The sequence below is a fragment of the Canis lupus genome, chromosome 23 (assembly GCF_048164855.1).
Source record: "Canis lupus baileyi chromosome 23, mCanLup2.hap1, whole genome shotgun sequence".
In the NCBI taxonomy this organism is placed as follows: Eukaryota; Metazoa; Chordata; class Mammalia; order Carnivora; family Canidae; genus Canis; species Canis lupus.
Genome location: NC_132860.1, coordinates 44,999,008 through 45,026,623, shown reverse-complemented (window position 1 = coordinate 45,026,623; position 27,616 = coordinate 44,999,008). Strand labels below are relative to the sequence as shown.

Sequence of the window (27,616 nt, the reverse complement as noted above, 5' to 3'; positions counted from 1 at the left end):
CTTGAGAGAAATGTATGGCTAAGAGCATAGGTTCTAAAGTCCAACAAGTTGAAGTTCCACCATTACTAATGTATGACCTGGTAAAGTTCTTTACCCCTCTGTTCTTTAGTCATTTATTAAATGGAAAAAACAATACCATATTTCAATTATAGGATGTTCACTTTTCACATTTTAACATAACTGAAATCAAGATGCATCTTTCAATCAGTAGCATGTTAAGGTTTAACTGACAATGCGGTCTTTCTTTTAGTGACATAAAAATAATGATGGGTATTCTAATCAATAATATCAGAGTCAATGACATATGTTAATGTTTAATCTTTACCTTTTTGGGTTATTATGAGGAAAATGAGATTATTAAAAAATATAAAGCATAGCACCTGGCAAAAGATGGACATTCAATATGTATTAGCTATTATTATGTCTCACTACACTTTTAGGTCTCTATTAAGCCTAGAAACACCATAATCACTTGGTCATTGGATAAATGATGAGCTCATATTAGGAGTTATTAGGCAATGGCTGGAATGTATTGACATTAAGATGAACTTTCCAAGAGTCTTCAAAGATCAGAAAAGATCAAAAGAGAGTCCAGTGTCCTTATCAGCATGGAATAGATCTCTGGCGTAACTTACCTGGCTTTGTGATGGGCACATGGAGTTGCTTCCCACTATCCATGTCTTCAATACCATGGGCTGAGATGGAGTAGGGCCGCTTGGCTTTGTTCTTAAATATGATCAGGATGGAGTCACCCACTTCAGCATGAACCATTGGGCCTAAAGGCAAAACACAAGCCTGTGTGCATTATCACTGCTCTTTTCAACACTGATGTAATATATATGTATGTGGGTTTTAGCAAAATAAAACAAAGGTTAGCTTTTTCATTAGCGTACTTCCTTTAGAGGGCAATATAAGTAATATTAAATACTCATGTAGTGTTGGCAATTGGACCAACCTGGGTTCAAGTTCTGCTTCCTTCAGTTATTAAAGAGGCCTTGGATAAGTCAAGTAACCTGTCTGCTTCTTAATTTCCTCACCTATGAAATGAGTTTAATATCACCTTTCTCATAGGGATATAGTGAGGACTGAATAAGATAATGTATGTAAAGTACTTATTTCAATGTATTGAAATATACTAAGTACTCAGTAAATGCTTAAATTTTGCTGCTGCTGAGACATTCTCTGGGAAAAGCCATATCCACACGATATGGTGGCTTCTACTTGTAATCCTTCTGTATGTAACCTTTGGTAAGTCTGAAATTGTTCATTATCTGGTATGTGGATATATTAATGATAATAACCATAATGAAGATCCAATGAAATATTGAACATAAAAGGGTTTTGAAAGATAAGAATAAAATTAAAATATCTATGTGATGATTTATGATCAATACAGTGATTTCACTAATGCACATCCAGTGCTATTTCTCAGTACTTGGATACCTTGATGAGACATGTGCTCCTCAGCAATCATACATATGCATTTCTGTTAGAAGCCATCAGCCTCTGTGACACTGAAAATTGGTTCACATCCTGCTGGAAAGCCCTGTGCCAGCATGATCCGGGGTGCCTCTTGCCTACACCAGGTATTTCTCACCAATCAGTGCATCAGGAGTGGCACAAATATAGTTAGCTCAGATTGACAGAGCACCATATACACAGAGTACCACATTGACAGAGTACCATATACACAGGTCTTCATGCAGCATTGTTTCAAGGAGGATGGAAGCAGGTTCCCATTTTGGAATCTCCTCAGACCTGATCTTATGGTCCCTGGGGATTTATTTGCATTCTTGGGTGTTCACAGCATTCTACATTCATAGAGAGAGAGACTCACAGTAGGTGGTCTGACTACACCCATCCCCTCTTCACTGAATCAAACTATGGTTATAATTGTTTTTCTATATGAGTGGGAAATATCAGAAAGGGAGACAGAACATGAAAGACTCCTAACTCTGGGAAACGAACTAGGGGTGGTGGAAGGGAAGGTGGGCGGGGGGTGGGGGTGAGTGGGTGACAGGCACTGAGGGGGGCACTTGACGGGATGAGCACTGGGTGTTATTCTATATGTTGGCAAATTGAACACCAATAAAACATAAATTTATAAAAAAAATAAAAATAAAAAAATAATTGTTTTTCTGAGAAGACCACTAAAGTCCTAAATGAATCTAAAATTTATTGGACTATTTTTATCTTTGGAAGAAAATATTTAGTATGATCCAGGAAGTGTCTAAAAAAAAACCCTACTATTTTGTTTTTAATGATAAAGCTAGAAAAGAATGCATGTTTTTAAACAGCAAATTTGGATATAGTTACAGATAGGTGCATGTGTATACATATATTAAAATCATTATTTTGTAATTCATTACCATTTCAATTCCACATGACTTGTTGTACTAGTAAGAGTGAATGTCTTCTGATTCGAGGCCTGCTATGTCAGTGGGAGTAGGAAAGAACAAAGATGTGCCTGGCCTGTGCCATTTGGAACTTCAGGAGCACAGGCTTGTCCCTGAGCTTCAGAAAAATGAGTGGATGGGCCTATGCTCTCCTGGGGGAAGCACTGCTGGGCTTATCTCTGAAGGAGTCACTCCTTTGTGTCATTTTACTGAGCAGACCCAAATCAGGGCTTTTTGAGGGGCAATCCACCCTGTTGGCAGGACCAGTATCTTTTTTTCTGGAGCTTGCTTGACATATACAGCTCAAAAGAAGGAATGTTCCCACTGGGGCTGACTCTAAATGTCACAATCCAAGCTTGCATGCCAGTGTTAATAGACAGTGAGGGTGCAGGAAAGGTGGATGGGGGCATTTAATAATTTGTCAACTTAGCTGTCCTGGTGCCTTCTTTAATATTAAGAAGGACTGTGTAAAGTCATACTACTTATATAAGTCACCTTGTACATTTAAAAATGAGGACAGAAAAAAAAAAAGGCAATGGATTTCAGAAAGTCATCTAGATTAGCCCTCTGCCTAAAGATCTCATCTTCAGGATGAGATCAGATTTGGCTACTCCCAAGGGGAAAGCAGGGAAGGAAAGCCAGAGGAGCTTATCTGATTGTCAGGTCAGGCAGCCCAGGGCATCAGACAGGCCCAGGAGATTCTGAGAAGGCCAAGTTCAGGAGGTCCCAAATGCCTTACACCCTCAGTGCTCAGTGCATGCCCCTTCCACCCTTAGTGCTCCTCTCTTGTAAGGGATTTCTCTTTTACTTGTATTATTTTTATGGTGTGTTTTTACGGCTCTGTGCATGGATAATCCAGGACCTTGAAGGAGTTATGCAAATACTTTGCCTGCCCTTCTGAGGCATCAAATTATTCCAAGTTAAAATGTCTCACTCAGCAGAGGGGGAAAAGGAACTTCAGGGCAACAGACGTTGGTTAGACAACCTGATGTTATGGATTGCTGTTTGCATGTTATCTGGTTATCTGGTTGACTAATATCTGGTTGTTTGAATGAGCTGAGCACACAGCATGCTCCCTTGACAAGGGATGGCAGGAAGATGTCACACTTGGATGAATGCAGTCAGGCTACTCTGTCCCTGCTGCCTCTTCTTAGGTGTAAGTGTGACAGTATATGTGTGCATGTTCATGCACCCTTGGGGCTGGCAGTGCACGGCTGCAATCTGTGCCCTACCCAGGAGTTCCAAGTGCTTCTCTCGTGGTGGTCGAGCCTTGATCTCCACGAATTCTCCATCAGTGTATTCTCTGTAAACTACCTTCTTGTACTGAGAGCCAATCCAGTTTTCAGTGTGGTTCATAAATATATCTCCATGTCTGTAAATCAGAAACATCAGAAATTAAAGTTGCCAGGACATAGAGAAAACTTGAGTGCTTCAGAGTGATTCCAAGGTACTCCAGAGCAGTTTCCCAAATCTGGCACCATCAGGATCTCCCTGTGGAGCTGGACTTTTGCACCAGGCTCTCTGGAAGTGGGGCCGGGAATCTGTATTTGAAAGCACCTCAGGGGGTTCTGACTGGGGCAGGCCAGCACTGGCCCAGGTCTTACTTCTTGGGGACCCTCACTGCAAAGCCTTGTTGGGTGCTGAATGGGGCCAACATTATTTAGAGACTCCCATGAGATGGCACATTGCTTCTTGGGACCAACTAACCTCACACACATGCATGTGCATGCACACAGGTACACACTCACACTCTACCACCCTGAATTCTTTCAGATATCATATGTATCATTCCATACCTTGTTCTACTTTTCCACTTTAAAGATCTCAAGAAAGAGTCTGGGTTGTATATTGTGCATATACTCATATACAAATATAGGCATAGTTGATTCTTGTTATTCACAGGAGTCATGTTCTAGAAAGTCACCTCGAACACTGAAATAATGAATACTGAACCATTGTTCCTAGGGGAAATACAAGGTTAGGTTTTGTAGATGTTGACAACGAATGGCCCCAAGATGTGCCACTTTGGCATGTGGATCATTTTGAGCTGAAAACAATCAAGACCCAAAAGTTTCAGGAATAAACTTTGACCTTCCCTCAACTGCCTAAAAGAGTTTGGGTAGAGGACCTGCTCCAGGAAGGGGCTATTACCAGAGGTAACTATAGTATATTATAAAATAGGGGTGGGAGATAGTGAGGAATTTAGCGAAGTCTGTTAAAATTCTTCTCTCTGTCCCATTTTTTCTGAGTGGCCCAGCCAACATCTGTTTACCTAACATATACTCTTTTTCATCTTCCTATGAATTGTTTTCCTTTCCTTTGAAGTCCCAGATTCCTTCCCCTTTCTTAGTTCAGGATGACATATATATCTCATTTTGCATGTCTTTGGAACCTCTCATGTTTATGTTGATTCTCCCTGTGTAAGCAAATTTGATTTCTCACATCAATTTTATTCTTAGACCAACCAGAAGAATTTGAACGGTAGAGGAAAACTCACCTCCCCTAACCCTCAAAACCCCCCAGTTTCTTCAAACCTCCAGTCACAATATTTTCATCGACAGATAAATATCCTTGGTTTATGTATGTTTCTGTTTAAAGATATCTTATTCAATATCTATAGCTAATTCATTAACTTTGAACTCATGGCCAATAGCACTATAATTCATGCCTGAATGAAGCTTATCTAGTGCATGTACTTCCTCTGTAAGTCACATCACAGCCTTTTTGCACTTGAGAACACTAGGCAACACTACTCTGGGGGGCATTTTAACAGTTAAGTCACCAACAAAAAGCACACACACACACACACACACACACACACACACACACAAGTGGCACTAAATAGACCACAAAGAGGATGTTTGTTTACAGTAAAGCTGAAACAAGAAGGCAGAGGGATTCTGTGTGTCCCTCCACTCACGCTCTCTCTCTCTCTCTCTCTTTTTCAAATTGATAAAAAATAATAATCTTTAAAAAAAAAGACAGGGATGCCTTGTTTGTCTAACCTCAGCTGGGAATGTGTGCATTGGGTGACACAAATTCTCAGCTGCTTTATGCATTCCTGTAAATGACCACAAAAATTGATTTTGGTGTTACAAACAAATTTCAGTGAGTAGGCAAATTCACAAACATGGAATCTGCAAATAATGAGGATCAACCTCTATTTAATTCATCACCAAGACAGATGATCACAAAACAATGGGAAAAAAGTCTATCGCTCCTTCACTATCTGCATCTGCCAACCTCCCAAACCTTGTTTCCTATCACTGGCACCCATACACTCTGCGCTCTGGTCATATAAACATTCTCTCTTGAACTCCACATGCCCTCCCCACCTCCAGGCTTTCCATGCATTGTTATTCCCTGTGCTAAGGGCACTTTCTCTTAAGAAGCTTTCCCTGATGGTGTACTACTGGTGTACTCCTCCCGAAGTTCTCCCCCAGCTGGGGCCATGTGCACCTGCTGTGAACTTCCTCTGGGCCCTGCATTTCCCCTCTCATGGTGATGGCCTTGCTCATATGCTTGTTCTAATGTCTTCCCCATGAGCCATGAATTCTGTGGGAAAGGGCCTTGCCTGCCCTTGTTAGCACCATTTTACCAGCACTTGGTACAATGCCTAGCACACAATAGGTGCCTAACAAACATCTGTATATCTTTGACCTAGACCATATGCTCTCCAGGGGAAGAGGATTTTTCTTCTACTTTCACTTTCAAATAGTCCTAGTAACATGTGTAATAGTGACCCCAACACCTCTGGAACTACACGTTACTGTTTATCAGCTTTCCTATTCGCAAAGCGGAGTGATCACAATGTATCTGCCTCCCTAAATTGGTGCAAAGATTCTATGGGTTAAGATCAGTAAAGCACTGTGCCACACACATACTGAGCACCATGTAAGTGCTTGCTCTATCACCATCTTGTGATGGCAGGTCATGTGATTTGCTGGGCCAAGGCTTACCAGATAGGTCAAGTGTATTGTGAGGGTCATTATCAGATAGGGTCTTAAAGACCCTAGCAGAATGCCCGGAGCATGGTGGCTGCTCAATACATGGCAGTTGTTGTCTCAAATCCCAAGTTGGTTAAATTAAATGCATATCAGTCCACAAGCCCTGGAGTACTAAGAATACAGCTTTATTTCCCTAGAGCAACTTAATTTATCTCTGTTTTCAAATTTTCTCCTTGGCACAAACCCTGGCATTGCGCTGATGGGTCCCATTGGTTGCTTTTCTGGGATCCTGAGGCCTTTTCAGTGTGTTCTGAGAAAGCCCTGGGTATCTGGATCCCAAGTTGAGGCAGAGAGTCTGTGCTAACTGGGACAATAAATATCTCAGAGATGACCCATACCAACAGGTAGTTTGAAAACCAGATGTGGGACACTTGGGTGGCTCAGTGGTTGAGCATCTGCCTTCCACTCAGGTTGTGATCCTCGGGTCCTGGGATCAAGTCCCTTATCAGGCTTCCCACAGGGAGCCTGTTTCTCCCTCTGCCAGTGTCTCTGCCTCTCTCTGTGTCTCTCATGAATAAACAAATAAAATCTTTTTTAAAAAATGAAAATCAGATGTGCCCCATGTCATAGCTTTGTCTCAAAAGGTAGAGTCATAACAATTGGGAGCAGAAGAGGCATTTATCCCTGGGCTCCCACCTGCAGAGGTACCACAGATGTGCCAGTAGGAGGACTGGTCATCTCCATCTGTACTGAGTTTTTATCTACAGATTGGTGGTACATTGAATATGTGAACACGTTTTCATTTTACTTTGCTTTCATTTATTTATGGGCAATATCCAGAGTGGCAGGGTAGAGTACAAACACCCCAGCACCCCTATCTCTCTGTTTCACCCGGGAAACAGTCCCAGAAGACTGAGGCTAGAGCATCCTGCCAGCTCAGAGAGATGGTGACCTGAAAACAGAAATCACACTGAGTTCCAAGAAAAATTATGATAGCTATGTTTCTTATACTCTCACAGCTAGGAATATGCGTAGAACAAGATTATTACGCAATTATTTCTTTAGTTCTAACAGCCTTGTAGTAAAAATAATCATTTTAGAAAAGGCTGAATTCGCATTCATTTCATCTTCCATGGCCCCAGTATCCGTCTTTAGCTTGTATCAATAGCACTGCTTTTGCAGAAGAGGAGTGTCTGGTTTAATAAATGGACTGGTGGGGCATGGAATAAATTTTAAATCATCCTGTCCCTGAGGCAAATCTTTTTAAAACGAAGGAGTGATTTTTGTTTCTTCATTTATCCATAAGGTGACGCTGTTATACCCTTTTCCAGGAGTCTACACCCTCAAAACAGGCCAACAATTAAGATGAGAAAAAAAAAGACATGTGAAGATTAGGAATAGTTGAGTATAGAGGATTTGTGTGAATATGGCCAGAGAGAATTAGTATGGGGGGCAGCGGTGGTGGCTGGAGCTGATAATACAGAACAAAGAGGACCAAAGACATGCAAATTACCATGTCTTGGTGTTGAGAACACAGATTTGTCCTGTAAGAGGTCTATTCAATTCCAGTGCCCATGACTTGGGGTTAGCCTTAACTCTGCACTGAGTCTGTATGTGGGGACAGGGAATATCCACACAGCATGTTGTTGTTTAGTGGAGGAAGTCTATAGGTCAGCCCCTGGCAGATGCCTCTCTACCTGTATGACTCTACCCCAGTTTACGCAGGTGGAAGGGGAGGTATGGGTGTGGGACCAGTGCTCACATATCTGCACCAGGCTCCAGCCTTGCTGACTCTTTGGTGCTTAGCACTGGCTGACAGTACTCTCATGGGAGGGTCACTCTTGGGGACTTTCTGGGTACAGGGCCTAGTAGAGAGACCAGCTCTTTCCATCTCAATTCTCTGCCAAAACAATGCCTCCTACACTCTCCTAGGTTGTCCTCCATCTGGATGGATGCTCTTTTCCTACAGTCCTCAATCTACAGCACCCCATCTGCTCACCTCACTGCAACACCTCATCTCTGCCTCCCTCTGTACCATTTTGTCTTCACAGTCCCCCTGTCACCGGAATCTGCCTCTTTCCCTAATCCTTTCATGCTAGGTGCTTGCTCAAAGGCACACACATTCTCAGGACAGCCATACATGAAACCTGCCACCCTACGGGTGAGGATGCATTGAACCTGCCTGGCGTGCCCCCAAGTGACTTCAGATTCCCCTCTCAGATGCAGATGGGCAGCTTCCTTCATCTCTTGTGCTGATCCTAACAGTCTCTGCCAAAATTGTGCATACAAAACCAGGGCAATGTTAGGTTTTCACACTTGACAAATGTCTACAGAGCATGTGCAATCCCACCCAAGAGACTTGGTGGCTCGGCCCATGGTACCTTTCCCCTCCTGCGTCCAAGTGCTGCTTTTCGAACTCCCAGTTTTTGTTAGGGGCATAATCCCATTCTACCTCTTCAGCAGCGATGTAAAAGGTTCTTATCATCCCGTACGGCTGCTCAGAAGGGTCCTTGTTGCCACAGCTGTTGACCTCATATATTTGATTCATGCCTCTCACGAAGTGGTGCATGGTGTAACAAAACACCCTGAAAATACCTGAAAGAGGAATGACTTGGCATTGTGTGCGGAACTCAATAGTTTTGGTAGCTTTGGTTTGCTAGCAATCTATAGCACTTTGTTCCCAAATAAATAACCGGTAAGGTGGATTTTTAAAATACCAGGTTTATATAGTATTTTAAAGCTGGACTCCAAGAGGAATAAATTACTTTGAATATTTTTACTTACCAGGGAAGAAAATACCACCTGAAATTCATCTGTAATCGAAAATGAAAACTTGCAAAGTTGCTACCAAGAAATAATTCCTCTGGGTCTTCCCTATTGTACACACATGTTAGAATAGAGTTGCTCCTGGAAAATCACTGATACGTATGATTATCTTAGCCCAGCCCAGTTTAAAATGAACTAATTACCCATAAGATTAATAGTCTAAACAAAGATGAAATAAGGGCGCATTTCTGAAACCATGTGTTTTGCCCTAAAGGGTTTCATAAACCATATAAAGTGAAATATACACATAAGGTATTATTACTAAAGCGAGGCATATTACTTTATTAAGCCTTGGAACAAAGGAGGTTCTCATTACCAATGGTAGGTCTGCATTATACCAGATGAAAAGAAAAAGAAAATCAACTAGATTTCTCTATACAATGCCAACAATCACATCATGTACTTTTATAAACTGATGCAATTTTCTAGATTGGCATCAGGTAGCTATATCTTAATTGAACTCACCATAAAATCACATAAAATTATTGGAAGTTATTAACTGACAGTGGAATTACTGGGTCAATAAATCCTCCCTTTCGTAGACTCTGTTCTTAGAGACAAGCAAGGAGTGATTATTCTCATTATCATCTACAATGCACAGTGATAGCTTTTATCATATTATGCATATCTAAATATTGCCAAATTACCCCTTGAGAATGACAAAAACTCATTGGTTCAGTGGGTTCTTTAGCTGCCTCAGCACTGACCAGGACCCTCGCGGGGAAGTCTCTTTGTGAAACCACACAGAAGACATTCTGAAGGCAGACGTGGAAAGAGCTCCCTCTGTATGTTGTTTGCTAGTCAGCCCGTTATTCATGTGTTCATCATGTTCTTTGCTAGCCAAGGAATTATCCTCTCTAAGAACAAAGAGGAATTTAAGGCCTTGATTGTGGTGATGGCTTCACGGATATATGCTTAACTCCCGACTCATCTATTTGTTCTTTCTTTTCATGCATAAATATCTGCTTATTTTTTCTATCTTTTTTCTTTGTTTGTTTTCATCCCCTCTGGTAACCATCAGTTTGTGCCCTATAGCTAAGAATCTGTTTCTTGATTTCTCTCTTTCTCTCTTTCTCCTCTCTCTCTCTCTTTTTGTTATCCTTTCCTTTTTTTTCCTTTGCTCATTTGTTTTGTTTCTTAAATTCTACATATGAGTGAAATCATATGGTATTTGTCTTTCTCTTGACTAACTTATTTCACTTAGCATTATGCTCTCTATAGCTCTGTCCATGTTGTAAATGGCAAGATTTCATTCTTTTTATGACTAAATAATATCCCATGGTATATATTACCACATTTTCTTTATTCACATTTGAGCTGCTTCCATATCTTGGATATTATAAATAATGCTGCTATAAACACAGAGGTGTATGTATCCCTTTGAATTTGTGTTTTTGTATTTTGGGGGTAAATTCTCAGTAGTGTAATTCCTGGATCTTAGGGTAGTTCTATTTTTAATTTTTTGAGGAAACTCCATACTGTTTTCCAGAGTGGTTGCACCAATTTGCATTCCCACCAACTGTGCATTAAGGTTCCTTTTTCTCCATACCTTTGCCAAATCTTTTTGTTTCTTATGTTTTTTATTTTAGCCATTCTGATAGATGTGAGGTGACATCTCATTGTAGTTTTGGTTTGCAAACCCTAAGATTCTACCAAAAAACTATTTGAACTGATAAATGAATTCAGTAAAGTCTCAAGATGCAAAATCAATGTAGAGAAATCTGTTGCATTCCTATACACTAATAATGAAGCAGAAGAAAGGGAAATTAAGAAAACAATCCCATTTACAGATGCACTAAAAACAATAAATTTCTAGGAATAAACTTAACCAAAGAGGTGAAATACCTGTACTCTGAAGACTATCAAACACTGATAAAAGAAATTCAAGATGATACAAAGAAATGGAAAGACATTCCATGCTCATGGGTTGGAACAACAAATATCGTTAAAAGGTCTATATCACTCTAAGCAATCTAGATTTAATGCAACCTGTATCAAAAGACCAACAGCATTTTTCACAGAACTAGCACGAACAATCCTAAAATTTATATGAAACCACAAAAGACCTCAAATAGCCAAAGCAATCTTGAAAAGAAAAAATTGAAGGCAACTCAATCCCAGATTTCAAGTTATATTACAAAGCAGTAGTAAATAAAACAGTATAGTACTGGCATAAAAATAGACACATCAATCAATGGAATAGAACATAAAACCCAGAAATAAACCCACAATTATATGGTCAGTCAATTTTCAACAAAGGAGAAATGATTATGCAATGGGAAAGAGACAGTCTCTTCAACAAATAGTGTTATGAAAATTGGACAGCAACACGCAAAAGAATGAAACTGGACCACTTTCTTATACCATACACAAAAATAAACTCAAAATGGATTAAAGACCTAAATGTAGGATCTAAACCCATAAAAATCCTTGAAGAGAGCACAGGCAGTTAATATCTCTGACATTAGCCATTGCAACATTTTTCTAGATATGTCTCCTGAGGCAAGGGAAATAAAAGCAAAAACAAACTACCAAGACTACATCAAAATGAAGTTTCTGTACAGTGAAAGAAACAATAAAACTAAAACAATAATACTAAACCTATTGAATGGGAGAAGACATTTTCTTTTTTTTTGGTATATTTTTTTATTGGAGTTCAATTTGCCAACATAGGGCATAACACCCAGTGCTCATCCTGTCCAGTGCCCCCTTCAGTGTCCGGCACCCAGTCAGCCCATCCCCCACCCACCCATCTCCTTTTCCACCACCCCTTGTTCGTTTCCCAGAGTTAGGAGTCTTTCATGTTCTGTCACCTTCTCTGGTATTTCCCACTCATTTTTTCTCCTTTCCCCTTTAATCGCATTCACTATTTTTTATACCCCCCCCCCCCAATGAATGAAACCATATAATGTTTGTCCTGGGAGAAGATATTTTCTAATGACATATCCAATATATAAGGAAATGATACAACTCAATACCCTAAAAATAAATAATCCAATTAAAGAATGTGCAAAAATATAAACCGGGGAGGGGCAAGACGGCGGAAGAGTAGGGTCTCCAAATCACCTGTCTCCATCAAATTACCTAGAAAACCTTCAAATTATCCTGAAAATCTATGAATTCGGCCTGAGAATTAAAGAGAGAACACCTGGAATGCTACAGTGAGAAGAGTTCGCGCTTCTATCAGGTAGGAAGACGGGGAAAAAGAAATAAAGGAACAAAAGGCCTCCAAGGGGGAGGGGCCTCGCGAGGAGCCGGGCTGAGGCCGGGGTGAGTGTCCCCAGGACAGGAGAGCCCCGTCCCGGAGGAGCAGGAGCTGCACCGACCTTCCCGGGGGAAAGGGGCTCGCAGGGAAGTGGAGCAGGACCCAGGAGGGCGGGGATGCCCTCGGGCTCCCGGGGACACTAACAGACACCTGCGCCCCGGGAGAGTGCGCCGAGCTCCCTAAGGCTGCAGCGCGCACGGCGGGACCCGGAGCAGCTCGGGGGGGCTCGGGGGCGGCTCCGCGGAGGGGGCTGCGGGGCGGGAGCAGCTCGGGGGGGCTCGGGGGTGGCTCCGCGGCGGGGGCTGCGGGGCGGGAGCAGCTCGGGGGGCTCGGGGGCGGCTCCGTGGAGGGGGCTGCGGGGCGGGAGCGCGAATCCAACAGCGCAGGCTCCAGAGCACAGGGCGCCGGGACACAGCCCAGGATCCCGCCTCCCCCCGGGACAGGCAGAGGCCGGGAGGGCCCAGGACAGCAAGGACGCTCCTGCCCCAGCTGAGCGGATCAGCGGCCCCGCCCTGGAGCCTCCAGGCCCTGCAGACGGAGAGCTCCGGAGCTACTGCGGGGGCTGACTCCAGGGCTCTAGGGCTGGCCCCGACACTGCGGTTGTTCCTCCTGGAGCCTCACGGGGTAAACAACCCCCACTGAGCCCTGCACCAGGCAGGGGCACAGCAGCTCCCCCAAGTGCTAACACCTGGAAATCAGCACAACAGGCCCCTCCCCCAGAGGACCAGCTAGACGGACAGGTTCCAGGGGAAGTCAAGGGACTTAGAGTGCACAGAATCAGAAGATACTCCCCCGTGGTTCTTTCTTTCTTTCTTTCTTTTTGTTGTTGTTTTGTTTTGTTTTGTTTTGTTTTGCTTTTTGATTTGTTTCCTTCACCCACGCCTTTTTTCCCTTTCTTTCTTTTTCTTTCTCTTTTTCTTCTTTTTCTTCCTTTTTTTTTCTCTTTTCTTTCCTTCTTTCTCTCCTCTCTTTTTCTCATTTTCCCAATACAACTTGCTTTTGGCCACTCTGCACTAAGCAAAATGACTAGAAGGAAAACCTCACGTCAAAAGAAAGAATCAGAAACAGTCCTCTCTCCCACAGAGTTACAAAATCTGGATTACACTTCAATGTCAGAAAGCAAATTCAGAAGCACTATTATACAGCTACTGGAGGCTCTAGAAAAAAGCATAAAGGACTCAAGAGACTTCATGACTGCAGAACTTAGAGCTAATCAGGTAGAAATTAAAAATCAATTGAATGAGATGCAATCCAAACTAGAAGTCCTAACGACGAGGGTTAACGAGGTGGAAGAACGAGTGAGTGACCTAGAAGACAAGTTGATGGCAAAGAGGGAAGCTGAGGAAAAAAGAGACAAACAATGAAAAGACCATGAAGATAGATTAAGGGAAATAAACGACAGCCTGAGGAAGAAAAACCTACATTTAATTGGTGTTCCCGAGGGCGCCGAAAGGGCCAGAGGGCCAGAATATGTATTTGAACAAATTCTAGCTGAAAACTTTCCTAATCTGGGAAGGGAAACAGGCATTCAGATCCAGGAAATAGAGAGATTCCCCCCCTAAAATCAATAAAAACCGTTCAACACCTCGACATCTAATAGTGAAGCTTGCAAATTCCAAAGATAAAGAGAAGATCCTTAAAGCAGCAAGAGACAAGAAATCCCTGACTTTTATGGGGAGGAGTATTAGGGTAACAGCAGACCTCTCCACAGAGACCTGGCAGGCCAGAAAGGGCTGGCAGGATATATTCAGGTCCTAAATGAGAAGAACATGCAACCAAGAATACTTTATCCAGCAAGGCTCTCATTCAAAATGGAAGGAGAGATAAAGAGCTTCCAAGACAGGCAGCAACTGAAAGAATATGTGACCTCCAAACCAGCTCTGCAAGAAATTTTAAGGGGGACTCTTAAAATTCCCCTTTAAGAAGAAGTTCAGTGGAACAGTCCACAAAAACAAGGACTGAATAGATATCATGATGACACTAAACTCCTATCTCTCAATAGTAACTCTGAATGTGAACAGGCTTAATGACCCCATCAAAAGGCGCAGGGTTTCAGACTGGATAAAAAAGCGGGACCCATCTATTTGCTGTCTACAAGAGACTCATTTTAGACAGAAGGACACCTACAGCCTGAAAATAAAAGGCTGGAGAACCATTTACCATTCGAATGGTCCTCAAAAGAAAGCAGGGGTAGCCATCCTTATATCAGATAAACTAAAATTTACCCCGAAGACTGTAGTGAGAGATGAAGAGGGACAGTATATCATACTTAAAGGATCTATTCAACAAGAGGACTTAACAATCCTCAATATATATGCCCCGAATGTGGGAGCTGCCAAATATATAAATCAATTATTAACTAAAGTGAAGAAATACTTAGATAATAATACACTTATACTTGGTGGCTTCAATCTAGCTCTTTCTATACTCCATAGGTCTTCTAAGCACAACATTTCCAAAGAAACGAGAGCTTTAAATGATACACTGGACCAGATGGATTTCACAGATATCTACAGAACTTTACATCCAAACTCAACTGAATACACATTCTTCTCAAGTGCACATGGATCTTTCTCCAGAATAGACCACATATTGGGTCACAAATCGGGTCTGAACCGATACCAAAAGATTGGGATCATCCCCTGCATATTCTCAGACCATAATGCCTTGAAATTAGAACTAAATCACAACAAGAAGTTTGGAAGGACCTCAAACACGTGGAGGTTAAGGACCATCCTGCTAAAAGATGAAAGGGTCAACCAGGAAATTAAGGAAGAATTAAAAAGATTCATGGAAACTAATGAGAATAAAGATACAACCGTTCAAAATCTTTGGGATGCAGCAAAAGCAGTCCTAAGGGGGAAATACATCGCAATACAAGCATCCATTCAAAAACTGGAAAGAACTCAAATACAAAAGCTAACCTTACACATAAAGGAGCTAGAGAAAAAACAGCAAATAGATCCTACACCCAGGAGAAGAAGGGAGTTAATAAAGATTCGAGCAGAACCCAACGAAATCGAGACCAGAAGAACTGTGGAACAGATCAACAGAACCAGGAGTTGGTTCTTTGAAAGAATTAATAAGATAGATAAACCATTAGCCAGCCTTATTAAAAAGAAGAGAGAGAAGACTCAAATTAATAAAATCATGAATGAGAAAGGAGAGATCACTACCAACACCAAGGAAATACAAACGATTTTAAAAACATATTATGAACAGCTATACGCCAATAAATTAGGCAATCTCAAAGAAATGTACACATTTCTGGAAAACCACAAACTACCAAAACTGGAACAGGAAGATATAGAAAACCTGAACAGGCCAATAACCAGGGAGGAAATTGAAGCAGTCATCAAAAACCTCCCAAGACACAAGAGTCCAGGGCCATATGGCTTCCCAGGGGAATTCTATCAAACGTTTAAAGAAGAAACAGTACCTATTCTACTAAAGCTGTTTGGAAAGATAGAAAGAGATGGAGTACTTCCAAATTCGTTCTATGAGGCCAACATCACCTTAATTCCAAAACCAGACAAAGACCCCACCAAAAAGGAGAATTACAGACCAATATCCCTGATGAACATGGATGCAAAAATTCTCAACAAGATACTGGCCAATAGGATCCAACAGTACATTAAGAAAATTATTCACCATGACCAAGTAGGATTTATCCCCGGGACACAAGGCTGGTTCAACACCCGTTAAACAATCAATGTGATTCATCATATCAGCAAGAGAAAAACCAAGAACCATATGATCCTCTCATTAGATGCAGAGAAAGCATTTGACAAAATACAGCATCCATTCCTGATCAAAACTCTTCAGGGTGTAGGGATAGAGGGAACATTCCTCAACATCTTAAAAGCCATCTACGAAAAGCCCACAGCAAATATCATTCTCAATGGGGAAGCACTGGGAGCCCTTCCCCTAAGATCAGGAACAAGACAGGGATGTTCACTCTCACCACTGCTATTTAAGATAGTACTGGAAGTCCTAGCCTCAGCAATCAGACAACAAAAAGACATTAAAGGCATTCAAATTGGCAAAGAAGAAGTCAAACTCTCCCTCTTGACATGATACTCTACATAGAAAACCCAAAAGCCTCCACCCCAAGATTGCTAGAACTCATACAGCAATTTTGTAGCATGGCAGGATACAAAATCAATGCCCAGAAATCAATGGCATTTCTATACACTAACAATGAGACTGAAGAAAGAGAAATTAAGGAGTCAATCCCATTTACAATTGCACCCAAAAGCATAAGATACCTAGGAATAAACCTAACCAAAGATGTAAAGGATCTATATCCTCAAAACTATAGAATACTTCTGAAAGAAATTGAGGAAGACACAAAGAGATGGAAAAATATTCCATGCTCATGGATTGGCAGAATTAATATTGTGAAAATGTCAATGTTACCCAGGGCAATTTACATGTTTAATGCAATCCCTATCAAAATACCATGGACTTTCTTCAGAGAGTTAGAACAAATTATTTTAAGATTTGTGTGGAATCAGAAAAGACCCCGATTAGCCAGGGGAATTTTAAAAAAGAAAACCATAGCTGGGGGCATCACAATGCCAGATTTCAGGTTGTACTACAAAGCTGTGGTCATCAAGACATTGTGGTACTGGCACAAAAACAGACACAGAGATCAATGGAACAGAATAGAGAACCCAGAAGTGGACCCTGAACTTTATGATCAACTAATATTCGATAAAGGAGGAAAGACTATCCATTGGAAGAAAGACAGGCTCTTCAATAAATGGTGCTGGAAAAATTGGACATCCACATGCAGAAGAATGAAACTAGACCACTCTCTTTCACCATACACAAAGATAAACTCAAAATGGATGAAAGGTCTAAATGTGAGACAAGACTCCATCAAAATCCTAGAGAAGAGCACAGGCAACACCCTTTTTGAACTTGGCCACAGTAACTTCTTGCAAGATACATCCATGAAGGCAAAAGAAACAAAAGCAAAAATGAACCATTGGGACTTCATCAAGATAAGAAGCTTTTGCACAGCAAAGGATACAGTCAACAAAACTAAAAGACAACCTACAGAATGGGAGAAGATATTTGCAAATGACGTATCAGATAAAGGGCTAGTTTCCAAGATCTATAAAGAACTTCTTAAACTCAACACCAAAGAAACAAACAATCCAATCATGAAATGGGCAAAAGACATGAAGAGAAATCTCACAGAGGAAGACATAGACATGGCCAACACGCACATGAGAAAATGCTCTGCCTCACTTGCCATCAGGGAAATACAAATCAAAACCACAATGAGATACCACCTCACACCAGTGAGAATGGAGCAAATTAACAAGGCAGGAAACAAGAAATGTTGGAGAGGATGCGGAAAAAAGGGAACCCTCTTACACTGTTGGTGGGAATGTGAACTGGTGCAGCCACTCTGGAAAACTGTGTGGAGGTTCCTCAAAGAGTTAAAAATATGCCCCATGACCCAGCAATTGCACTGCTGGGGATTTACCCCAAAGATACAGATGCAATGAAACGCCGGGACACCTGCACCCCAATGTTTATAGCAGCAATGGCCACAATAGCCAAACTGTGGAAGGAGCCTCAGTGTCCATCGAAAGATGAGTGGATAAAGAAGATGTGGTCTATGTATACAATGGAATATTACTCAGCTATTAGAAATGACAAATACGGGCAGCCCCGGTGGCGCAGTGGTTTAGCGCCGCCTGCAGCCCGGGGCGTGATCCTGGAGACCGGGGATCGAGTCCCACGTCAGGCTCTCTGTGTGGTGCCTGCTTCTTCCTCTGCCTGTGTCACTGCCTCTCTCTCTCTCTGTCTCTGCCTCTATGAATAAATAAAAAATAAAATCTTAAAAAAAAAGAAAAAGAAAAAAAAAGAAATGACAAATACCCACCATTTGCCTCAACGTGGATGGAACTGGAGGGTATTATGCTGAGTGAAGTAAGTCAGTTGGAGAAGGACAAACATTATATGTTCTCATTGATGTGGGGAATATAAATAATAGTGAAAGGGAATATAAGGGAAGGGAGAAGAAATGTGTGGGAAATATCAGAAAGGGAGACAGAACGTAAAGACTGCTAACTCTGGGTAACGAACTAGGGGTGGTAGAAGGGGAGGAGGGTGGGGGGTGGGAGTGAATGGGTGACGGGCACTGGGGGTTATTCTGTATGTTGGTAAATTGAACATCAATAAAAAATAAATTTAAAAAAATATATAAACAGACATTTCTCCAAAGAAGACATATAGATGGCCAACAGACACCTGAAAAGATGTTCAAAACAAATATATATTAATTATCTATTTAATAAAGTGGTTAAAAAACAAAAACAAAGAAAAATATTTGAGTTGAAGCCTAGGATCTACTCACATTTGGGGAACTTTTTTTTGGCCTATAGATATGGGACAGGAATTGGTAAAATGACCAAGCTATTAAGCGGTCACAGATTTATACTCAACACCAAATGTAAACTGGTAAACATTGTCATAAGCTCCTTAGAAGCTTGTAGGGTACATATGTAATACACAAAGTGCTGGAATAGTTACCCATGTTCCTAAAATTATTCCAGCCAACTGTAGCTTTGAATGCCTGTTTAAATGGATTAAAACTGGCTGTTTCCCTTCTCTCCCATCTTTGGTCTTAAAGAACATATTTTTAAAAAAAATCATCGTGCTTAAGGCATACCTTGGTTAGGGTGATTCATAATTGATCAATTAGACTAATGTAGAAAGGTTAAGTACTCAGAGTCTCTAAGGCAGGAGTTAATGGAGCTCCTAGTTTCAGGCAGTTCTTGGACAAAAGTTTTGAAGCCCAAGCCTTATTTTTTTATTTTTTTTATATATTTATTTTTTATTGGTGTTCAATTTGCCAACATATAGAATAACACCCAGTGCTCATCCTGTCAAGTGCCCACCTCAGTGCCCATCACCCAGTCACCCCCCCCCCCACCTCCCCTTCCACCACCCCTAGTTCGTTTCCCAGAGTTAGGAGTCTTTCATGTTCTGTCTCCCTTTCTGATATTTCCCCACTCATTTTTCTCCTTTCCCCTTTATTCCCTTTCAATATTTTTTATATTCCCCAAATGAATGAGACCATATAATGTTTGTCCTTTTCCGATTGACTTATTTCACTCAGCATAATACCCTCCAGTTCCATCCACATTGAAGCAAATGGTGGGTATTTGTCGTTTCTAATGGCTGAGTAATATTCCATTGTATACATAGACCACATCTTCTTTATCCATTCATCTTTCAATAGACACCAAGGCTCCTTCCACAGTTTGAAGCCTAAGCCTTAAGTTTTTAACCAATGACACTGAGAGGCATCAAAACTGCATTTCTAGTGTGAAGTGGAGAATTAATTAAACATCAATTCATAAAGGATACAGAATCAGCAAGTAAATACTCCTCTTGGGTAGAATATTGGTTTCTTTTTTTTTAAAGATTTATTTATTTGAGAGCGGGAAAGAGAGAGCAAGTGAGAGCATGTGAGGGGAGAGGCAGAGGGAGAGGGAGAGAGAGAATCTCAAGCTGACTCCCTTTCAAGAAAAGGGCTGGATCTCACAACCCTGAGATCATGACCTGAGCCAAAATCAACAGTTGGATGCTTAACTGAGTCACCCACATGGCCCATAACAGTTTCTTTTTAAGACTAATAAAAAAAAGTTGGGTTGGAGAAATATTTTGAATGCCCATAACATCTGCAATCCTTATTTTTCATGTGGCAGGTAGCATATGCTGCCACATATTGCTTCATATGTTTTATAAAAATTTCCCAATTATCTAATTAGCTTGGAAATCTCTAAGAGAAGGAATGAGTACTGACACTTCAATGAGCCCTCCCTGGACTTCAGACCCAATGCAGCTTAATATAGTTTACCCTCTAGGGAAACCAGAGGTGCCCAACAAAATGAAAATGGAGAAGTCTCCAAACAACTTATCAAAAGGCTACTATCAGTCTCTAGAGAAGGGAAACCAGGTCATGTCCATAACCAGAAAGCATCTATGGGCTGTCCGTGTGTGGTGCAAATGTTGGTGCTTAAAGGGAATAAGAAATATCCTCTTTCTTGGGGCTGAATCATTCCTGGGAATGAATTAAGAGCACTCTCCTAAGATTTGTGTGAGAAGGTCATTTAGAGAACTTCCATTTCTCCTTTGTGCCATTTTAGATACTTCTCCTCTATTCTTTATATGGTGTGTCTGGAATAAAATAGTTGGGATTGTCTGATTGGAACCAAGGCTATTTGTCCTGCTATAGGCCTTGGGATGCTCAAATTCAACCAATTTCTTCTAGAGTATATGCCTAAAGATAGGAGTTTGTTCACCTGAGATGGTCCTGCCAAGTTTACCTGCGTGGTCCGGCTGCATGAACACCGTTGTAGAGGTATGCGGAAACAGGGCTAGGGTGTCGCGATGAGTCCCTCGTAGGTGAATGGTGTTCCCTTGAAAATAAACTCCATGCATATCAGTGTCGGTGCCCATTCCAATCATATGCCAGGAAACTCTATCTTTTTTGCACATGCTTAGGCCTGGCTGGTTGCCATACATATAGCCATTGATCGCTAAGGAAAGGAAAAAGATAGAGCCCACTATGATTTCGTAGGTACTGAAGACGCACCATTTTCGTTGAGGATTATCAGTGTGTGTGGGGGGGGGGGCGGGGGCAGGCTGTTCAAGTGTTCAAGTTCAAACTGTGTACAGAAGCTTCTAACTACAAGAGAGTAAATAGTAATGGAGAAAAGTCACACAGTGAACCAATCCAACTGGAGACTAAATTGAACAATGAATAATGAAAACACACTAAAATTGTGATGTTATACTTAACATTGTATATGCAAGGGCACAAGTTCTAAGAATCAATAAGGAATAAATCAGGTTGTTTTCTGGCATAATTTTTTCTGACAAAATTGTTTGATAGTGTAATATGATATCCTGCAATTCACATTTTAGTTTTGCAGATTTTTTAAAGCATTATCCTTGTAAAAATATTTATGAACTTCATTCATTTCCCCAAAGCCTGCTCTAGAATTCTTGATTTGAAAATCATTTTTTGAGGTTATTATCCTATTATCTCCCTTAAGTGTCTCTCCCTCAGATTGTTAAATCATTTAATTTTGTTAGATCTTCATCTGCCAAGGGATTTGCATTTGATTCCAGAAGTTGCCAGATATCCCTTTACTGATTTCATGCCTGTAATGATTTGCAATTGATTGACATTGTATTTGCACATCTGGTCAGTGGAGAGGGATTTTTTGCAGGGGAGAGGGGTGCTAAGTCTATGAGAGGTTAGTCTTTGAGGAAATAATTTTGTCTTTTGATAACTTTTATTTCCCTACCTCGATAAAATAACTGAAGGGACTTTGAATAATGATGACTTAATAATGAAGACCTGTATCTCCAGAAACAAAAGTTGGTTTCCTCTTTTATATCAACTTCAATCCACTGATAGTGACTACCTGGAACAGTGCCTTGAAAAGAATTTAGAAACCACATTCTCACTCTATAAGGGATAAATATATTAACTGAATAGGACTGTTTGAGGAGGGACTATACATAATTATGCCTCATGCTTGATGTCCCTTGGAGAGATAAAAATTCTATCCACACCCTACTCCTTACTAGTGCCCATAGTTAAAAAGAACAACTATCATACATATGAATGATCTTCTTTTATGATCCCATTATCAGATAAAATTACTTTTTATTTCTGTGTTTGCAGAACCAGTAGTACTGGGTAATTTTACTCAAATATCTGGGACTTTCAATAGAAAGTCTAAGAAGCCTAGAGGCTTCTGAGAAGAACATGGTATCTTCTGAAAAAACTCTTTGATAATTATATAAATTATCTTTTTTGCAAATTATATAAATCTTGTCCATTGAATTTTAGAGAGATTTTGTAAATTGGGGTGCTAATAACTTAGTCCTTGACTGACTGGTAGAGAATCTTCTCTTGCTTTGGAACTCTAGTTCAAATCCTCTCTTTCTGGACCATCCATCATGAATTCAACAAACACTTTTGTTTTCTGTTTTGTTTTGCTTTTTAATAGTACTCTAAAAATTTATAGAAAGAATGATGTCATTGCTGGTTATAGTGTCAGGTAAAGGTAGCCAAAGCCCATGATAAGGTAAAGAAGTTACACTGTTCTGCCTTCTTGTGTACACAGTCCATATTTGTTGACAAGGCCAAGAACTACTGTAGGTAGGCCTCTTTTTTTGTCGTAAAATATCCCCAAAGACAGCTCACAAGCCATTGGGGATCTGTTGGGGATACCCCCTAGGGAAAGAGATCAACAAACACCTTTGAATATAGACTAATGTTTATCTCTAAAGTAATGTAAAGCACTGTCTACTGTGTAAGGCACTTTCTCTTTGGTACTGTTGCCATCATTCTTCCTTTTACTCCAGGTAAGCAAGCCTAGAGATAGCATTTAATTTATAATTAATGTAAAATTTAAATTAAAATACATTTCTTTCCCTGCATTTTGTTTTAAAGGTGGCATACTCTTCTTGTCCAAAATATGAGAGTGTATTTCACATTGTCAAACCAGGGTGGGGATGGATGTGATGAGATCCATTAGGGTTTAATGCTTTCTCTTTACAGGCCTCTCTTACAATAAATTCCTTTTGCAATTGAGTTTCCCATGAAGAAATTGCTATGTTTCCTCATTTCTACTTTATTTCCTCCCCCACCTCTCCTTTTTTTTTTTTTTTTTTTTTTGGCTACTAGGAAGGTTAGAAACAAATTTTATTATTTAGTTATAACCACAATTTTGTAGAAGATGGTATTGAAAATGAGTTACTCTGTGCTCTTCATTGGTCCAAAAGGAGATTATTGGCATAGAACACTTAGGACTATAGGGATCTGTGAGCTGGCTGCTGTGGGTCACTTGGAACTTTGGAGTTTTTTGGACTTCCTTGTGGGGAAGGGAGAGTAGGGACTATTTTGTTATTTCCATGTAATGTCTCAAAGGCAATAAATAGTTGTTATCCTTGGTCCTAAAGCAAGCAATTTGGCTCCTGTTATCTTAGAGTGCTTGGTTTAGCCCCTTTGTTGACAGCACTCTTATAATTGTTTGAGTTTGAACTCTCGCTAATTATTCTGTCACTTTGGGTAATGTGCCCAAGACCAAGGAGAATCCTGTGTTAGTCACACCAATTACAAGGTGGTTTGCCACTGTTACAACAGATATAAGAGATACGGAGAAGGGGAATTAAATAATTCCTTCTAAATAAGATCTGGGATAGGAATGGGTAGTGTTTTAAAAATTAGCACTTTAGACATTCCTTCATGTCACTTGATAAGAGATGCTTTGCTGTTTAATGTTTATCTCTAATGATCACTGGATTATCAGACTTAATGATGTGATTACAAACCCAAGGGAGGGCATTCTGTCAGTAATTTTCTACTTTTATAATGTACTGTGATCTTTGCAAGTTCATATTTTGTGTTGCTTCATCTCAAGCTAATGAAGTATTTCAGAAGTGTTAATTAAATTTCACAACATCCTTGGGAGATAGGGAGGTTTCACCATCCCTTCTGAGATGACGTCATGAAAAGATTTACAAGACCAAGAACAATATCCAAGAAAACAAAATTAAGATAGTTAAAACACTCTAATCATTTCCACTTCAAATGCAATTACACCTTTCCCTTACAGAAGAGAAAGTAATTTTTCATACCATGCATTCGGTTGGACTTCACAAAATCCTTGTCCTCTTTGTCAACACTGAAGGGGCGCCATGTAAACCTCTGAATGTTTTCGTCAAGGTACCTGCTCAGATTCTCATCAAAGACTGTGAACAGTAGGTAAAATTCCTTATCTATTCCTTTCTACAGGGAAGAAAGAAATGAATGTATTAAAAAGTACACCTTGGAGGAATTCTTAATTCAACTTCACTTTCAGAGTTAACCCGAAGTAACTGAGGACAAACATGGATTTACTTTTATCGATCAGGATGTTGACCCTGATTCTGATAAATTCTTTTCATGCCCTATATAATTTCATCTTTCTCATTATATCCTTCTTCCTCCCCATGAGACTTGCTCAGAGGTGATAAGTCCTTGCTCAGAAGCTTTCCTACACTGTGGGACTCCTGTTTTCAACCTAGTCATCACTCTCTTAGTCTGCTTACCAGGGCTTCCATGCCCTGGCCTCTCTCTCCAGCTTCATCTCCTTGTCCTCATCCCTTGCTCACTCCAGCTACCCTGGTCCTTTGCTCTTCTATGATCACTCAGCTTCACTCCTGCCTCAAGGACTTTTCATGTGCCATTCCCATTGCCAAAAGTTCCTCCCAGGTCTTGCCTGGCTCACTCCCTTACTCCATTCAGTTCTTTGCACAAATGTCACCTCCTTTGAGGGCCCTTCCCTGACCACCCTGTCTAAAACGGTCGTCTGGCTTCCACCTTGCCTGCAAACTTACTCACTCACCCCCCACTGTACTCTTCATAGCACTAGTCTCCATGGGAAATTATATTTTATTTATGAACTTATTTTTTTTATTGTTGTCCCACTGCATTGTAGCTTTGTGAGTGTGTCCCCAGTTTGAAAAAAATGCCTGGAAAAGCAGGTGCTCTACATGTTTTTGAATGAAGTAATGGGTTCATATAACCCATGGGGCTTTGCTAGATTGTGTTAACATAAGTTGAAATTGAGGGGACCATGGATTACTTCTCACTGTATGTATTCCTAATCTATCTATTTGAGCATGTCTGACCACACCGCATCTTGCGTTGCTGAAATATGGTTTTCTTTAAAGCTGAACCAGAGAAGTGACTGTATTTCCTGTCCCTCAGCCATCTTCCTGTTTCTAATGTGCTCCCCTCCAACCCACCCTTTACCCTACTGCCTGCTCTGGAGGGACCCCCAGCAATGCCACTGATCATATCTCTCTTTCTCTGAAACTGGACAGTCCAATCTAAACTCAGAGTGATCTAGTCCTTGCCTACCTGCCCAGCCTGATCTCTTGGCCCTTCCCTCCTGGCACTCTGACTGAAGTGAGGCCAAGCTCCTTGCAGCAATCTAAACTTGCTATGTTCTGCAGGCCTCCATCCTTCATGCATTCAACTTGAACACCACCACCCTCAAAGGCCAGTTTAGCTGTCCTGCCTCTGTGATGCTTTCCTGATGTATCATCCAAGATGTGGGTACTCTTTGCTCTATTCTCATACCATTCCTTATATACACTTACTGATTTATCATGTGGTGTTTTAGAAGGCAGTAGTTTAAGATCATGGGCTATGAAAAGAAACAATGAGGGCCTAAAAGTAAAATATAAAAACTGGGGGAGTAATAAAAGGTCAAATATATTTTAAAAGATTATGGGCTATGGGTTCTAATGTCATTCTGCTTAATTCACTGTGGAAACTGGGGCAAGCGATTTACTCTCTCTAAGCCCTAAATCCCTCCTTTGCAAAAAGGAGAGTAAGAGTAGTTATCACTTCCTATTTTTTGGTGAAGTTTAAATTAGATAATATAGGTAAAGCACTCAACACAGCATCTGGAAAATCCAAAGTGCTCAATGTTGATTGTGATTATTAGCTATGATTGCAACTGTCCATAAGACAAGAAGGAACTGCTAAAAGGTGTTGAGTTGAAGAACCTCACTTGGAAGGTAACTGGGTCTATGGGGGTGGGAAATTAACCCAGGAAAAGGTTGGAAAGTAGGTGATAGGACCCTGTGTGATGGTTAATTTTATGTGTCAACTTGACTGGGCTCCAGTGCCCAAATAATAGGTCAAACATTGTGCTGGGTGTTTCTATGAAGATGTGTTTGGATGAGATTAACATTTGTAGTTGATAGATGGATAAAGCAGATTGCTCTCCCAGTGTGGGTGGGCCACATCCAATCAGTTGAAGGTCTCAATGGAACAAAATGTCTGATCCTTCCACAGGTAAAAGGGATTTCCTCCTGCCTTTGAAATGGGACACTGACTTTTTTCTGCCTTCATATTCAAACTCAAACATAGGCTCTTCTTGGATCCTGAGACTTTTCTGTCTTCTGGGTCTCTTGCTTGCCAACTCTCTGCAGATCCTGAAATTTGTCAGCCTTCATAACCATGTAAGCCAACTCCTTATAATAAGTCTGTTTGTGTTTATATGTACATCCTCATGGGTCTCTTTCTCTGGAGAACTTGGATTAATCCACCCTGCCACTTGTGCATAGGATGCATCTTAGTGAGGGTTAGTATCCACAGTACAAAGCTCTTTTATGAAGAGGACTTACATACAACAGTATGTTTTAGGCTCCCATAGCAGCAAGGAAACTGGGAGGTCTGAACCATGATCCATCGCACAACTCTGAGTGTTTAAATGTGGATATGGGAAATGAATTTTGCAAATAAGGTTGTCCTGGAATTTTTAGTGTCTACTTGCAGGCCACACATTTAATGTTTGAGTTGTGTAATGTGACATTTTCTGCTACCTAAACTTCTTAATATGATTTTGAAGATAGAAGTGCTTATCCTGTATTTCATTTATTTAACCATAAATATCAGTTGAGTGTGTACCAGGCATTGTTCTGGGAAATGAAGATAAGACAGACAACTTTCCTGCTCCATGTTACTTATATTCTTGTTAAAAGAAACATACCAGACATATAAAAATAAACAAAGAAAATGTCCTACAGTAGTAAATGATATTAAAATCAGGTGATGTAATAGAGTATGACTTTAGCTTGGTGATCAGGAAAGGCTTTTCTAAGGAGGTGACAGGAAGAGTCAGCCATGCAAAGGTCAGGGGAAGGCATTCCAAGCAGAGGGAGCCTAGTAAAGAGGCCCTAAGACAAGGATAAGGTTGGCCTGTTCAAGAAACAGCAAGGCTTATAAGGATGAAGAAGTAGGTACGAGGAAGTATGGGAGTTCTATCAAAGTTGGAGTCAGAGGCTGGGCATATAGGTCTAGGCTAAGAAATGTAGATTTTTATTCCAAGTGTGATAGGAAGCCACTGGAGGATGTTTAACCTGGATATTACTTCATCTTATTTGCATTTTAGAACAGTCACAATTGTTTTCCTGTGATGAACGAGATCACAGGAGAAATAGGGGCACAAAGAGGGGATGATGCATGATCTAGATCAGAGCTTGGACCAGGCAAAACATATATTCCTTTTGTTATGAAGGCTATTAGAAAGACAGCAAAATTTCCAAGGTGCTTGAATTTGAAAATAGTACAGTATCAA

The 27,616-nt window shown here is 40.7% G+C and overlaps 1 protein-coding gene across 1 annotated transcript in view; it reads right to left on the bottom strand.

The window, feature by feature from the left end:
* HEPHL1 (hephaestin like 1) overlaps positions 1-27,616 on the bottom strand; it is a 93,856-nt gene that overhangs the window by 30,590 nt on the left and 35,650 nt on the right. Inside the window, exons 10-14 of the mRNA XM_072795021.1 lie at positions 24,120-24,270; positions 20,789-21,001; positions 8,725-8,938; positions 3,629-3,768; positions 636-776 (exon numbers count right to left, since the gene is read on the bottom strand). Of these exons, the coding sequence (XP_072651122.1) occupies positions 636-776; positions 3,629-3,768; positions 8,725-8,938; positions 20,789-21,001; positions 24,120-24,270 (859 nt within the window). The remainder of the gene's footprint in view (positions 1-635; positions 777-3,628; positions 3,769-8,724; positions 8,939-20,788; positions 21,002-24,119; positions 24,271-27,616) is intronic.